Source organism: Coloeus monedula (genome assembly GCF_965178545.1).
Source record: "Coloeus monedula genome assembly, chromosome: Z".
Taxonomy (NCBI): domain Eukaryota; kingdom Metazoa; phylum Chordata; class Aves; order Passeriformes; family Corvidae; genus Coloeus; species Coloeus monedula.
The window spans coordinates 18,388,611-18,405,353 of NC_138822.1; the positions used below are offsets into that span (position 1 = coordinate 18,388,611).

Sequence of the window (16,743 nt, forward strand, 5' to 3'; positions counted from 1 at the left end):
TAGAAATTGTGCTCTTAGAATCAGCAGGTCTGTGTTCAGGGTCACACTTCCCCATGCCACTGATGCCAGCACCACTGTGGTGCACCCAAGTCTTTGCATGATGTACCCATTGCTAGTCAAAATTTATACCACTCCTGGTGCGACCCCTCTGTACAGTGTACTACATCTCAGTGGTTGGAAACATTCTTCTAAGGCCTTCTCTACACTAGGCAGATTTTGGTGGCTGTTCAAATTACAGCACTAAAACCAACTATTAAAAGGTTTAAGATGAAGAATGGTAAATTTGTGGAAAGTCTCCTATGATGGGATTGCAAGGGAATGAGGCCAATGCCATAGCCCTGTGTCCCTTATTCCTAAATCAATGACAAGCCAAAAAAAGAAAACATTATGCTGAGTTTTCTTATCTGTCCTTTAGTCATCCAGCCTAAGAAGAGAAAACTCGAACTCAGCATTGAGTCAAATCTGGAAGCTACTTAACAAGTTTTGTTCCAGCTGCAGATGGCCATCTTCCACCTCTTTGTCCCTGCCTGCATTGCTGGAAGGTTACATGTTCCCGCGGGTCCAGGGCTCATCTTGCAGTCATACCCACGTACCAGGTTAATTCCTGTAAGTGGTGTGGTTGCTTTCAGTAACTGTGATGTCAGTGACTGTACTGACTGTTGGGGAGTTTTTTGGCACAGGGTACCTTGCCTTTCCCTCCTTCAGAGGCCAAGCAGATGCTTTTTATCTCCATACACCAGTGACTGCTCCAAAGCCATGGAAAGCTCAAGGCAGCAGTGTGGCTGCACAGGCTGAAGCATCATTAGCTCACTGAGCAGCTGGCACAGTGTTAGCCAGAGCACCACTCTGAGGTCAAAAGCCATGGAGCAGTGGGAGATAGACTTCTTGGGAGCTGGAGCATGCAGGTGTTGGGACACTTTTTCCTGAGTACAACTTGTGTCTCTGTCTCCCTGCTGTATTGGTAGAAGGAATGCCTGGGAAAAACCTCTGGAAAAGTAGAGAAACATGACCCTACCTAAATGATGACTAGCAACACTAAGACCTTTGAAGCTGGTTCACATACCACTCAAACTATAGATTTCATAATGTGCAGTATTTTTTTTGTACTGACTCAGGCTGGTTTACATGACCACTGCTTGACTCCAGTCATTCAAGACAACATTTGGGTTTTTTATTCCTTTTTTCTTTATTTGGACAATATATATATATACACATATGTACAAAAAACATCTATGCCTACTTTTTTTTTCTTTTCCTTTTTTTACAATTTCATGTGATTTACAAAACAGGACAGCAAAATAACTTATAAAGAATAGGAATACTGTACAAAAATAAAACTGATTAAACTGTTGGGAGTTGGTATTTTACAGTGTTACAGATCACTTGTTTGTAAAACAGCATTTCAAAGTATGTGTCCAGTCTGCCGTCTGCTGGGCTGAAGCCATCTGCAAGCTGAAAACAGATCTGTAATGTCGGTCATGAAAAAAGTTCAAAAAGAAATATGTAATATAGCTATACCTTTAAGTCCATGACTTCTCTACACTAACGGACTTTCTTAAGAAGAGGAGCTGTCCTAACTTCAGCGCTATTAAGTACTTCCAAAATAGTACAACAAGTACATACGGTATTAGAGAACCTGATTTTCCTTTTCTTTTCCAACACTTGCAACACTATTTAAAACTTAACTTCAAGATGCAAGGAACTAACCTGCAGTTTGTTTTAGGTGTTAAAGCCACTGTTTGCTTTTACTGAAAGAAAAAAAAAACCAAACCAAATTAACAAAACAGTAAAACGAAATCCCCAAACCTGATTATTCCTAATGCATTCTGTTAGTGGTTAATTAATCACATTAATGCTTTCTGTCCAATGCTGAAATACAGCATGCATTACCATTTAGGAAGGGTTTTTTCCAGAAACAGGATCTTGTCACTGGCAGTGGTGACACATGCCTTGCATCCCATTGTCCCATGGACTAAAGTACCTCCCACCTATTTCAGACTTCGCAGAAACAACAATGTTTCTTTAGGTGTGCATTCTACCCCAAATACACAACATGGAAACCATAAAGCTGGCCATTACATCAGTTAATCCTGGTAGCTAAGTGACGAAAATGTTTACATACTGATTAAGGAGCTACTTATCAGCTGTAGCTTCCAGTTGTGGTTGATTGGATATGAGGATCTCTTGTATATCACAGGATCGGGTTTTAATTTTCCAAGTGCTGCATTTGTCCCACAAAATGGTGACAATCCAGACTGCAGGACGGAGGCTTGAAATCTAGCTTGATCTTCAGAGAGAAGAACAAAGATGAACATAGATGCACCTTTGAATCTCATCGGGCTGCTCGTGGCCCTGACCCTACTCCACAAGGCAGCATTAACAGTACTGGTAAGCAGAACACTTTCTGTATTTCTAGATCAATAGAAACACCAACACTACCAGTTTTTATTACAAAGAACCTATGTCCCTACGACTCAATCTGAATACAAGAAATTAAAGTTTGGTTTCTAAAATAAATGTTTCAAAAAGCTGAAACGGAGGTAGAAAGTGTGCTTGGTTTCCTGATGTCTTCACTGAAGAAAACACATCCCTTTTTATTCCACAGACTGTTCAATATCCCCAATGCTTTAAAAGCAGTTCTCTTCACATAGACAAGATCTATCATGAACTACACAGGTAAAAACACAGTATGCAAACTGATTTCTAATGCTGAAAGCCATATACAACTGTAGAGGAAAACACTCTACTCTCCGAGTTAATTTTTTATGTTTGTTTCTAGGAAGCAAGCTTTTTATCAGCTAAAACAATAAGATACTGTAATTGCAGGTGTGCTAACGATCTTTTATGTACAGAATTTTACAATATGATCTAAATTCATCTGCAGTGGAGACACTTTGGGTTTCAGTGTAAATACGCACAAAATTAATTTGGCCCTAAGTCTCTGTAGTAGGGCTGCACCTCCCCTTCCCCTTCTGGAGGAAGGGGTAAAAACTAAACAGAATAATGTTTCTTGAAAAAATTAATGTGTAAACAGAATTCTCCCCCCCTTACACAGCTGAGGAAGGGAAAAAAATATATCACTGATAACCTCTTAAATTTCATGCTTTCAACATAAAAAATTTTGAAATATTCACTAATGACCACAGCTGAAAGTTTTCATTCAGTGATATTTCTGCTCCTTCTAAAGATCAAAAAATAGCTTTAAAATAAAAGTAACATTGCCTTTATCAGCATTTGATGTGCCATGCATGACACAGGTACAAACTACCAAGAGAAGCTTATATCATACAGGAGTATTTGCAAGACACCTTCTGTATTTCAAATTAGCTTGTGGCATTCCCCCATACTCCATAGAAAGAGCAATCAAGAGATACAGGAGCCCTTCCAAAGTGCTCCTTACAGTAATTTTAGGTGTTTCCATTAGCAGAGTGCTCTTAAGGAAAGGTCTACTCTCTCCATAAACACACACAACTCCCATAGGACTCCAAGGGAGTTAGGCCATGGTATGAAGAGAATAAATCTTTAAGGCAAGTGTAGGAAGAGAAAAAGCCTTTAAAAAAAGCAGCAGTTTGTAAAGATGGTAGCTGCTTTGTGCACCCATTCAAACAAACCACAGCAGAATAAAGCACTGTCAGTGGCATTTCTATAATACAGTACTGTATTATTGACAAGTAAAGTATAGGATCATATGAGAGACATATGCTTCAGCTCCCACATGCCCGCCACATTATCTAGGCTGACTTGTATTTTTCCACATAAGTGAATAACAGAGCTAAATACACACACAGTCAGAAAATTACTGAGCTCTTTATGGGGATATTTTTTTTGCTTTAAGTATCTTCTTGAGTCATACATGTTTTCACTGGAAAAGTCCAGCTTATATTCAAAAGTATAGTATATTTAATAAAAAGAAAAATTAAAAAGACCTATTTACTTTAATGGGCCTTATTGAGTATAAGTTCACCTTATCTCAGTATATCAATCAGACACTATTGTAATGTAATGTTTCTCATAATAGTCTCTTTAAGTGCCGGATCGCAGAAGATACACAGAAGTAAATCCACTTCTACAATGTGCTATGGAGTTCTTATCTGAGAGTTATTTATGTGACTCGGAAAGTGTTTTTACTCGACAGACTCTAAATACAAGCAGCATTACACTGTTCAACATGTTCATGACACAGCAATCACAAAGACTCTGGGGTCATGCTACTGTGGTGGCACAGGCCAGACTGCCCAGTCATAGGTATGTACACCAGTATCAACGCATTACATTAGAAGAGGTGGTCACCTCCTTGCTGGCTGCCCCTTCCCTCCTCTCACCCCACAGCCCACTTGTTCCAGACCGTTGTTCTCAGTGCAGGGCCAGGAGGTGGAAGACGGGGAGGGCGATACTGAGTACGTTTGTTTTTTTCAAATGCCGGCTACATGTGCTTTTGGACAGCGAGGGTGACCGGCGCCGCAGCGGATGCTCATGTTCTGGCACCACTGCCTGCATCTTCACCACAGCCTGCCTCTTCCCCACTCCTCCCCCAGGGCCAGCCCTGCCTTCACAAGGAGCTGCTGGAGCTGGACTTTTTGGATCGCTTGATCATGCTGGGGTGGAACTCGGTGTGGCGGCGGGCGTGCTTGGTCAGGTGGTCGCTCCGCATGAACCGCTTCTCGCAGAGGGGGCACCGGAACTGCTTCTCGCCAGTGTGGGTTCGGTAGTGCCGTGTGAGCTCGTCAGAGCGGGAGAACTTTTTAAGGCAGTCGGGCCACGTGCAGGGAAATGGTCGCTCACCTGTGTGGAGAAAAGGACGACAGATTTAGGGGAGCAGGGGAAATGCAGATCGGCACATGCCAGCTTTGCTGAGGAACCAGAGAACATGCTGCTGAGGGGAAAAAGCTGCTTTTGTTTCCTGCCATGGTGCCAACGTCTGTGGAGTTGTTGATAACTCACTTCATCAGGTTTCAGTCTCACCTCCAGCAGAAGCCAAAACCCCCTCCAAACACATGAAACTCACATTCTAGTGCAGAACCTTACATGACCTGAAGACTGTCAAAACAACAGATGAGCTCTGCCTGTGCCTGTATGTTTTTCATGTTGGTCTCACTACAGTAGCTTGGGAAAAGAGTGCCAGAATTATTCCTCTGACACTTCCATTCTACTGAATTATTTGTAACAGTTAGAAAATTATGCAAAAAAAAAAAAAAAAAAAAAAAAAAAAAAAAATCCTTCACCTAGGGCAAGTCATTCCAGCCCAGGAAGAACTGAGTGGGGCGGCATTGAGGAGAACAGTGAAGCCTCAGGGCTGCTAACATGTAGGGCAAAACTGCTGCACCTGCAGAGGGAAGTTCCATGCTCCCCTGTCAGTCCTTCCCCTGGAAATACAAGGTGTTCCAGCAAGTATCAATCTCTTAGACAGCTGATTTGAAGACAGGAAAAACACCTCATTATTCACGCTCTATCAGAATAAATGTTTGCTATAATGATGAAGAGCAAACCCGAACACCTTAACCTAAACCATACCACAACTTTGCTGTTACAAAACAGGGGTGCAAGGATTGGAGAGCACTCTGTGTCATCTTCCTGGCACTCCACATCCCTACCGTTCACCTCTGTGGGTTGCACAGGCTTTGTCTTCAGGCACACACACAATGCCTTTGGAGCAGCAAGGCTGACCCTAGTACACAGCACAGATGGAAACTGGTGTTTAAGTTCACACAAAAACTTTCCACCACAGACACCATGCACTGCTGCTGTTCTGATGCCTTAATTTACTTTCTTCAGTCTCCTGAAGGGAATATAAGTGGCAGCTCTGTAACAGCTATTTATAGTCAACCATGAAACACAGGAACTATCCCAGGAGTTTTCCAGCTTGGAAGAATTGGAAAGAAACTCAGGAACTCTAGTATTTCTTGGTACTGGGGTGTTTGGCACAACAGGTGAGCTCATTTTACATTCAAAGATGAAACAAAAGAGGAGTAATTTACAAAGTGAGTCCTGGAGTTCTCCACAGACACAACAGCAGAGACAAAAAGCTACAGACTTGAATGAACAGCCCTGAAGCCAGGAAGACAATCAGCAGTAGGCAGTGTGTCAGAGTCGCAGGGAGGAGAAAGGAGGTGGGGAGGGACCCACTGATGGTATCCAAAAGACAGATAAGACAGAGCAGGTAAGCTGAGGTGTAGCTACACCATGGGCCCTGAAAGCCCTAGTGAGCCACCCTGAATAATGCAGCTGCTTTCACCATTTGGGCTCCTGATTATTTGTGCTCCTTAACAGGCAGCTGCCCTATTCCAGACCAAGCAGTGTGCATGGAGCTGAGCTGGATGAGTGGGACTTCACAGGTCACAACAGCCCTGTGGCTGCTCCCCCTGCTCTTGCCTCTTTCACCTCATGGCCTTGCTGGTCCTCAGTCAGGGGAGAAGAATGGAGCAGATGAAGTCAAAGCCTGAGGCTGACAGAGGCAGAGCTGACAGCCATCCTGAGTCAGGGCTATTTTGTTTGTTATATATGCATTTCTTGGCTCCCTGATGTATGCTCTTAGACATGGTTGGAAGACCTTCTGAACAACCACCACCTGCATAAAACAAATTAATTAATTAAAACAGTATGTACAGTCACACGTACATGAAGACCACGACCACAGCTACACAGTGGAGCAGCACCGAGAGCTGTACAGAAGCCTCACAACACTGCCCTTGCCCAGTGCCTGCCCTCAGCATCTGAGGCAAGTGTTTCACTTGTGCTGCTCTTTTGCAATCTATCTCATGGTTTCTGTCACAGCTCCTAGAAGCAGGTGGCAGTGGGAGGTGCAGAACAGCTTTCTTGCTCCCCCTGGGGAGCGTGGGAGGAGCGCTATACATCTTGCACGTGTGGAGCCATCTAGGATATGCCTCTGTGTCAGGCACTTGCACCCCAGAGCAGTGGGAGCAACTGAGACACCCTGCCTCATCCCCAGAAACCACATTGCCAACCACCTACCTCAGGACAGCTCTTCAGCCTGCAGAAGTGCCCAAGTGTAAACAGGGAGATTAGGTGCCTAGGCTGGATAACAAACACCACGGTCTTGGGGGTGCAGCCAGCTCCATTTTAGGCATGGTAGTATCCAACCTGAGTCGCTAAAAGTAATATTTAAAATCTGGCCTCAAGCAGCCCTCAAGAAACTGAACTCCTCCCCATGCCCTCTTGGAATTGTACATGGGAAGAAAAAATGAAGCCCTGCTTCTGGAATTTCCTCTGACACATGACAGCAGCAGCATGACCTACCCCGCACCTTCACATGCAAGGGAAAGCACTCTGAGGTTATGCAGCATAACCACAAAGCTTTAGGGAAAAGCAGGGCTTGTTCAGGATCCCTTGAGGGTCACCTCACCTGCTGTGCCTTTGGCACTGTACTCTGTAGGGAATCAGCCCTGGCTCGGCTGGGGGAGGACAAAAATGCTGCGGGAGCCTGGCGTGGTGCAGACGCTTGCTACCAACAGGAGAGCCGCTGCGCACCAGGACGGACACAGCAGGGATCGCGGGCAGAGACGGGGGGCCACGCTCCTTTGGATGCACCTGGATGCCACCAGCACTGTCCCCCACCCACCGCCGAGCTCCCAAGTACAGCAGCGGAGAATGGCGTCACCACCTCGGCAATACAAACCTGCAGAACCTGCTACAGCCACTTCGGAAGTGCCTATATGAAAGTAGGCACAACCCCTGACACCTGGATACATTAAACTCCAAGCTTCTCAGAGCAGAGACAAGGGGGAGGGAGGCTTTTGCAGGCCCTCAGGGGTCGTCTCCGAGCCTGAGGAGTCACTGCTCCCCTTGGTCACAAAGCTGTAAGGGATGACACCAGCCCCGGTGACAGTCTCAATAGGTGCAAGGCAGGCAGTTTGTCTCCAGGAAGCACTTAACGCAAGGCAGAGACGGCTGATGGCATGTGATACCTGTCCACTCAATAAAGCTGGCAGGGCTACCTGTATTTGACGTGCTTTCTTTTTAAAGCAGCAGAGGTGTCTGTGGAAGAGCCCTCTGAGGAAACACGTCTTGCAGCTCATGCGCTTGCTGGGCAGGCAGTGGCCTAGAGAGCTGCAATGCAAGCTAGTGCTGCCTCCACCTGGAGATACGGATTTCTGTGTCAGCTCAGGCAAGGCGTATCTTTTCCCTATGATTCTTCTCCCTTAGTTTTGCGGGTAGTAATGCTAAAGCTTGAAACAGCAGAATGAACCACTAAAACGCAATTCTATTATACACTGATTCCCTTAGTGCCTGTATGCTACTGACATTTTAAGATATACTTCCAATGGGATTTTCCATCAAGACATGAAGGAAAGGTCAATGGTACATCATGGTAATTAAAACTATGTCTGATTGGATCCTAACACAACAGACACAAGATGTAAATAATTCTCTTTAAAAAAAAAAAAAAAAGAATATGTATATACACATATATCCAGGGCAGCTTACAGAACTAGGCAGTGAATGAGAAACTGATTTATAGGTTATAGGAATAGGTGCATCTGCAGACTCCCATTCTTAGTGCCCTGTGGTACCAGGAATACAGTGAGAGACATAGTTTATTCTGAGTATAAGCTAATAGTGGTGCTTCACAGGTCTTCTCTACAGTCTAAAGAACTCTTGCTCTAGCAACCCTGGCTTACTTTAAATCCCATATGGCTATAAAGGCCTTTGCAGAACCTATTCATCTTACCCTCTTGCTTCACCTGTCATTTTCTACTTGTTCCTTCTCTCCACTCTCTACCACAAATGTTTAGTTTCTTCTTTCTGTGCAAGTTTAAACTCTATATCCAAGCTATTTTGTATGACCTGAGGCAGGTCCACTTTATTTTATCCCATTTCCATTTTAATCTGAATAGACAAAAAATAATTTAACTTTTTTTCCTACCCTGGGACATTTCATATTTCCCCACACTGCAGTCTTATGCAAAAAGGGTTTCTGAAAAAAGAATACAGAGTGGGCATTAGCTGACTCATTAACATAAATACAGGTAGTAGTGGTATCCTGATTAGTCATCTACCTTCTCACCAAAAAATGCTGCTTTATGTGTGGATGACTGAGGTTAGGAGCTGCAGTTCATGGTGGCTTTAATACACAGAATAGCTGCTGTCTCAGGTATCTCTCACTTTTCTCCCCAGTCGTTCGCCCCACACACCCTGAACGAGCAATTTCCTGTGGGACACTGGACTTTGACTGAGTGTCCACACGCAAGATATTCTGGTGAAGATAGATCTTCAGGGCAGACAGATTGGAGGCCTTGCAAGCAGGCTTCTTCCTCTTCTCAGATATTCCAAAATCAGATCATTAGAACACATGGCAACAAGGTACAGATACTAATGCAGAGAGAGATCAGCAGTGAGGATGTTAGGGACCACATGCCTAAACAAAGGCTTCCTGGAACACCTAGACCATGGTCATGAAACCAGACAACAGATCAAACAGATGGGATAGACAACAGATGGATGGGTTCCAGCAAGGGGTCTATTCTGCCAGGATTTAGAATTAAACACAACAGGTTGATTCAAGTATTAAAATGCTGCTTTCAGGATGTTCTGACATTCTTAAAACTAGCACTCAGCAGCTGCTTGGACATACAGGTGTTTTGGGTCTCTTTCAAAAGTCCAGATGCAAAACCACCTGCTACAATCTGCTTCTGCTGAGTCTAAATTCCAGGAAAACTAGGTCTTGCTCTTATCCCACTGACACAGTATCAAACGCAAGGGATGCCCTTTCAGCTTCTCTGCCACAGCACAAACCTCTTTGGCTGGGTTACAAAAGGCTTTCTCTGGGAGACTGTGCACATATACACAGAGAGAGATCAGTCAGGGAAGCAACTTGGGAAAGATCTTTCCAAACCACCAGAGAGCTAGATCTATGCTTTCTTAGCTGAGATGAGTGCCCTCAGCAGTACGTTCATGGATACATGAGACAAGTCCTTACCTCTTCTCCTTTCCTGACTTATCGTCATGTGAACTTCCTCCATTTTGCAGTAATACTTGAATATTAACTGAACAATGGAGAGAGACCAACTCCTAGCCTGGTGCTTAGGGCACTTACCTCGGATCAAAGGACATTGGGTTTATGCTCCTGTCCTGTATGAATAATCAAATTTCCTTGCTAAGAGGAAACAGCTTTTACAGGGAAAGGAGGAATCCAATTTTACATGCATTCAGAAAGATAACATAACTTTTGATATTTCACTCTGAATTTATTAGCCACTGTTTCAACAGACCTTTCCCTCAAATTTAAGGTATTTATAGAGTGCTCTCAGGCTATGCACATTCATCATTACCTGAATACAGATGGTGAACTGCACTACCACAAGTGAACAGTGTCTGAAGTATTCTTTACCATCACTCCCTCAGACTCTGTTTAATTTTCAATTGGCCCTTCCCTGCTCTTCCAGCTGCAGGCTTGGAAACTGTGCAAGACCAGAAGCACAGAAGCAGCAGCCTGGTGCACAACAACACAGCAGCCAACAAAGAGAAACAAAGGAGTTCCTGCAGGGATCCTAACAGCTGGGGCTGCAAGAAACACAGGCTAACAACAGCAGCACCACATGGTCTTCAGTGCCACTGCACAAACACTGTGCAGGAACTCTGTAAAGCTGCAATTTCAATACATCCATCTGGAAGCAGGAATTGTGCTCTTATGGATAATGTCTGCTCACTGCTTCTGTCCTACATGTGAACTTTGTCATGCTGACTCAATTGATAAACTTTTCTGGAGCACCTTCCCACAAGTGACACATACACCTGCTTAAAATTTTAATTTTTTATCATAAAACAAGACAACTGGGAATCAGGCAACTTTGAACTTAATCTTGAGGATTTTTGTCTACCTTACTCAGCTGGCAAGGCTCCCAGTCAGGATGAATATGTTTCTCCAAGAGCTGGAAAAATGCCCATTAGAACTCCAGCAATTTGCACACTTTCGTTAACCATGGTATTTCACATGGCAATCTGAATTTAGCAAAAAATGTCGGTTCCACTCTTTGGTCTTATTCTAAAGGATCTGGCTAACTGGCATTGCATGAGCTGGATAGGAGGAGCGTAAAATGCTAAATTTCAGATTATGCTCAAACAAAATTACTGAAAAAGCTCTCAGCAAGCAGACGACTGTCAACATACCAGCATCTGTACAGTCTGTTGAGTGAAATAATCTAGAACACAAATAACAAAGCAGCACAGTCAAACCCAACCGATACAGGGGCCAGTCCAACACCACAATATCTGGATAGCAGCAACAGGCAGCTGCAGTGTTTGTTCTTAACTCTCTGCTGGAAATGCTCCTCAGCTTCCCTGTGCAGACTGCCAACCTGTGGGTTCACACCTCTGCCTAAGTCATGCTACTGAGCACTGCTGAGAGCACTCAAGAGTGCATCAGCTGCCTGGTGTAACAAAACTCTTGGCTGTGTTTGGATCCAGTTTACATGATGATGCAGTTGTCTGAAAAGACTAGGTGAAGAGGGAGAACTTTTCCCACATTTGGGTTTTGTGCATCTAAGCTCTTAATTAAGGGCACTGGATGTACATGTGAAATTCCCACCAATCCTCAGGCTCCTCAGGCAAGCAAACTCCTACAAGTCCTGTAGGAGGAAGCATCTCACAAACTACTTTTATGGTACCTTTCTGTTCAGGAAGGAGGGATGGGGAAGATCTGATCTCAGTGGTCATGTGCCCTTTAGCTGGATTATATTTACACCATCAAATGCAAACATGAATTTCATACAGCTTGTTTCTCTTCCCAGTTTCTCTCCCTGCCCTTTGCTCTGCACTTCCTGTACAGGCTCCTAATTAAGATTGCTTGTTTGCTCTTGTATGCCTTCACTTTTCCTGGAAATCCTCTGGCCTGCACATCCCTCTCCATTAAGTTGTTCCCCCTACTCCGTCTCTGAGGCTAATAATAACCCTGTCATAACCACACCTCTACATCCACCTATTTAGAGAATTCTGTGCATTTTGAAGGTAACTCTGCTTATCTGCTGTTGCTTGTTATTTTCTTGGTCGGATGAGTCATTCACTTTTTCCTGACCTCTGTACCACTTCCAGGGCTTGCGTCTACCTAGGCATTTTTCTATGCTCTGAAGGTCAAGTCTGCAATCTCAATGCTCAAGACTCCTAAGCAGATAGGCCATTTATAATCCCTTCAGCCAAACTTCAGCCAAGTTTACATGTCCTATACTCCCATAACGCCATTCTGTAAGTGACAGTGAAACTTAAGGTATGGTCATGTTGTACACTCATCCCTCCACCTGCCTTCCTGACAAGCAGCTTTTGGTTTGGGAGCCATGAGGCATAATGCCACCTTTCCTCTCCTACACTAGCACCGTGCGCCTCAGAGATGCTACTGGGCACAGCTCATGCTGAAGAACAACCTTACCTGTAGTGCTCTTCTTTCTCAAGACACCAAACTTAAATCACAAATTCCAAGTCACTTTTGGATGGTAGTCAAGAGGGAGGAGAGGCAATAGCTCAGTTTCAGTGATGCCTGTGTTTGTATCCCTGCACCTTTGCAAACTAATGTATTTTGAATGTAGGCCTAGTGAGGAATGAAAAGACTACTCTCCCAAGAAGGGGCAGGGTTCAGACTTCCTTGGCTTCCCCATACAAATCCTGCTCTACTAAATCAAGCTGAGTTCAGTGGGACTAACAGCACAAGCAAGGGGGCTGTTTGCACAACAGGATATGCAGTGCCATCTGATGATCTTTTTCTGTAAAGATCAACTCAAAAGACAGTTTCTGATGGATAGCTAATTTGAGCCTTCTGGAAACGGAACTAGCATTATCATCAAAGGCCCAAACTTCAAGCAGTTATATAGATATTTTTAGTATCTGAAATATGGAACCCTTGAACCAACAAGTTTAAAGAATGGTTAATAAGATACAGACTTCTAACCTCTGAGCATCAAGTTTTTGCCTTCTATTCTTCTACTTTGATTTGGTATTTTGCTTCTAGCTTTGCACTACGTTACCAAAGATGGTCTGGTGAGTTTTTAGATTCCCAACCACTACAAAGAAAGGGAAGGATCCAGAGCTTCCCAACTTGCTTGGTTAGGATTCATGAATAAAGAGAACTGTGAGTACAAAAAAGTTCATGGGTGTGAGCAGAAATCCTTAAGCCATTTTCTAAGATAGAAAGACTGGGATTAAATATTAAAAATTTAAGACCAGGAAGCTTCTACTGGTGGCTGTGCACCTACTTCCACTAAAGGCTACACTGCAGCAAGAAACCTAGTTGGTGGCCTGATGAAAAAAGGCAGATAGATGATAGAGAGATTCTTTGAAAAAAAAGGAAATAAAATGGTACTAAGGAGGGCACATTAATGCTCTGCAATACACAGTTATGAATAACTCCAGAGGTCCCATTGAATCCCACTGTTGCTAAGGAATTGTTGTCATCTATAAAAATAATTAACGTTATCAGTATCGTTTAGCATTTAAGTTAGCTACAATTAACTTCACATTAGGAAGCTCTGAAAGTTCATTACTCCTGGATGTCTGCAGTGATTTTAATCACACGGAACTACCATGACAGTACATCAGTGTGTCTGAGTCAAATGCCTCATACTTGGAGCTAAGGCCACCCACTTGCGAGCAGCACATGCTAAACCTCATACCACTTCAGCAGTACTTATTATAACACTACTGCTTACAGCAAGCTGTGTGGGTTGTACAGTACATTAATTTACATGTCATCACACAGAATGTTATCTCAGCCAACGTCTATTCTGGTTCCCTTATTGGGGGGATATTTGAGCATGGGGTAGTAAATGGAAATGATACAAACAATGTTTTCTTTGTCACTTATGAGACATCATTTTGGAGAGCATCAGTTACACTCAACCTCCAAAAGAGCATCTGAGCTGCAGCCTGAGTCGGTAACACAGCTATCCTTGGCAGCACATGAGGTCAGCATAGGGTCACCACTGACCATCCTCTTTCCCAGCTCTCAGAGAAAGTCTATCTGCAGAGCCCATTGCTGAACCATATCCAGTAATCCTACACCTTCTCTCCAGCCTCTTGAGCTAAGCACCAAGCAGATCTGCCAGCAGGGCACCAGTAGGCAACCAGCACGAGGTCTCTTCCTCTGCAGTGCATGCACACCTAGGCACACAGGTGAACTGGAGCAATGGAAGCTGAGCTGGAGCTCAGATGTGGTCATATCCTACCCAACCTGTGTCAAATTCTACAGCAATGCCTCACAGTACATTCCTTGGGTGATAAACTCGTTTTATATGACACCACTAAACATCACCACCAACAGACAAAACCCGAAAGACACCATCATTGACAGAACCGATGTGAAGCATGTGAAATGTGTTGGCAGCGTTTGTATCTTTTGATTCACTCTTTTCCATTCTTTTACACAATCCTTTAATGCAGAGCATTTTTAAAGCAGCCTTTTTGTACTCCACTATGATCCCAAGAGTAAATCAGACCCATAAAGGTTTTTATTCAATCATTTGCACTGAGAGTCTAAAAACAAACAAATAAACAAAAAACCCACCAAAATGAAAACCAAAAACCGAACAGAGAAGTCTGCAGCTGCTGTCCCCTTGGGGTCAAGCTGCCGCAGATACGTTTCATCTCCAGGTTTCCATGTTGCCACACCCTCCGAGGCGCCCGGGCGAGGGCCGGGAATGGGAGCACACGGCCTGATGAATGAAGCCCTTGTGGAATGCGCCAAAGCTGGATCGCGACAACCGATAGTACGAGGCGCTGCCGCCGGGAAGAACGGGGTCGGTCCGCCCCGCACGGCGCCTCTACCCCTTCGTCCGGAGGCGCGGGGCAGCGCGGGGGCGGTTCGGGGAGCAGCCCGGCGGTAGTCTGCTCCACCGGTAGGCCCGAGCGCCTGACACCGACTTTAGGGGATGCGCTTCCCGAGTTCCCCCATCCAGCCCGCCGGAGGGGGGTGTGTCCGCAAGCCCCAGAGGTGCCGCTCACCGACGTTCAGGGAGACGCCGCCGCCGCCCCCTCCCGAGCCGAGCCGCCAGCCCCGCTCCGGCGCCACGGCCCTGGGGCGTCCAGTCCCTGCAGCCGAGCAGAGTTCACCCGTAACTCTGCGGGCGCGGGCCCCGGGCTCCGACGGCAGGAACAGCGAGAGGGGCGCGGGCGGGGACTGCGCTGCCCTCGCCTCCCCTGCGGAATAGGTGCCGAGTTCTGACCCGGCTCAGGCGCTCGTCCGCCTACAGCGCCAGGAAACCTGAATCCCACCGCCCCCTATGCTTCCCTCGCCGACGCCCCGAGCGGACTCGGCAGCCACCGCCGCCATCCTCCCAGCCGCGCCGGACACGCGAAGTTCGCTCCGATCCCCGGCATCTGCCGCCCGCCCCGCACCGCCCGCGGGGGCCGGGCCGGTTCCCAGCCGGCGCAGGTGGGCGGCGGGCAGGGCGCGGCGGGAGGCTGTGCCGCAGCCCCGCCCGGGGCAGTCGCCAGCTCCCGTCGGACAAGGGGCGCTGGGGAGAGAAGGGGCTGGGGGAGAGCGGGGAAAAAGGAAGGGGGGCGTGAAGGAGGGATAGACACGAACCAGCCCCGAAGCCAGAGCGGCGCGGCAGGGCGGCGGGGGGCGCGCGGGGATGCCGGGCGCGCCGCTGGCCGGGTTCATCCGAGGACAAGCGCTCGCTCCCGCCCCCCTTCCTCCGCCACCGCTGACCTGTGTGCACCCGGTAGTGCGCCTTGAGATGGGAGGACTTGCCGTAGACCTTGCCGCAGCCGCTGTAGGGGCACTTGTGCCGCTTCTCGGCCGCCAGCTTCCCCTTAGGGGCGGCCCCGGCGGCGCGCAGGCGGGGAGACGGCCCCGGCGGGGGGCTGCGGGGCGGGCTGGAACCCTGCTCGGTGGCCGCGTCGCTGTCGGAGCCCGCGTCCTCGTCGGGGCTCTCCACGCTGTCACTGCAGATGGAGGGGGCGGGCAGCGGCCGGTACTTGTTCAGCTCCAGCAGGCTCTTGGCGATGGCCAGCAGGGCGCAGTAGTCCTTCCAGGCATCGCGGGGGTCGCGCAGGTCCCGGGCCGCCTCCCCCTCGCCCGGCACCTTCAGCCGCGCCGCCTCGGGCACGGCAGAGCGGTTGGAGATGGAGACCAGGCACTGCGCCGCTACGAAGTCCACGTACGCGACGGCCGACATGGTGCGGCCGCGCCCCGACGACAAGGGGGGTTTCCGTGTGCCCTCAGTGCTCGTCCGCCGGGCCGACCGCGCCGCCGCCAGCCATGGCCCGCCCGCGGCGCGGGAAAGAGCGGGGCGGAGGAGGAAGGGGGCGTGGGGGGCGAATAAATAGCGGGGCGCCGGGCAGGTCCTTCACCGCCGCCCCCCGGGGGCGGCGCGCAGCCGGCGAGGGGGGAGCGCCGCCCGCGCGGCCGGCCCGGGTCCGGCGCAGGGGCCGGGGGAGAGGATACCGCCCGTCCCGCGCCCCGCGTGCTCCTGCCCGGGGGCGGCCGCGCCGGGGCCCATCACGTCAGGCGCGGAGCCCCTCCCGCCCCGGCCGGTCCGCGGGCAGGGCCGGCCGGCTGTGTTTACTTTCTCCCCCCGCCACTCACGGCGCCCCTTTTCTAAGGGAGGCGTGTCCGTCGGGCGGCCTCCCCGCCAATCCCCGCGCTCCCTCCCCAGGCCGCGTGCTACTCCGGGCGCCCCGCCGCGACCGCTTAAAGCAGCGATGCCGGGGCGCTGCCGGGGCCGGGACGGCGGAGGCGCCGCGGCTCCGCTTCCCACTTCGAGGGTCGCGCCGCCGGCCCTGCCGCGGCCCGGGGAAGTC

The 16,743-nt window shown here is 47.9% G+C and overlaps 1 protein-coding gene across 2 annotated transcripts; it reads right to left on the reverse strand.

Annotated features, from left to right (window-relative positions):
* Positions 1-1,167: 1,167 nt before the first annotated feature.
* KLF9 (KLF transcription factor 9) lies at positions 1,168-16,488 on the reverse strand. 2 transcript variants are annotated; one of them, XM_082301650.1, is made up of 2 exons: positions 15,650-16,488; positions 1,168-4,782 (listed from the first exon to the last, which is right to left on the reverse strand). In XM_082301650.1, the coding sequence occupies exons 1-2, from the start codon at positions 16,116-16,118 to the stop codon at positions 4,550-4,552; spliced, it is 702 nt and encodes a 233-aa protein (XP_082157776.1). In that variant the 5' UTR covers positions 16,119-16,488; the 3' UTR covers positions 1,168-4,549. The 2 variants fall into 2 exon arrangements, with proteins under 2 accessions (XP_082157776.1, XP_082157775.1); XM_082301649.1 differs by lacking the exon at positions 1,168-4,782 and adding an exon at positions 13,894-15,468.
* Positions 16,489-16,743: the final 255 nt, after the last annotated feature.

Excerpts from the sequence above, each read along its gene's own strand:
- KLF9 (XM_082301649.1), bottom strand. The coding sequence starts at position 16,118 with ATGTCGGCCGTCGCGTACGTGGACTTCGTAGCGGCGCAGTGCCTGGTC. Across the intron at positions 15,469-15,649 it reads GCACTACCGGGTGCACACAG|CCCCTTCTCTCCCCAGCGCC; the intron begins GTCAGCGGTGGC and ends GCTCTCCCCCAG.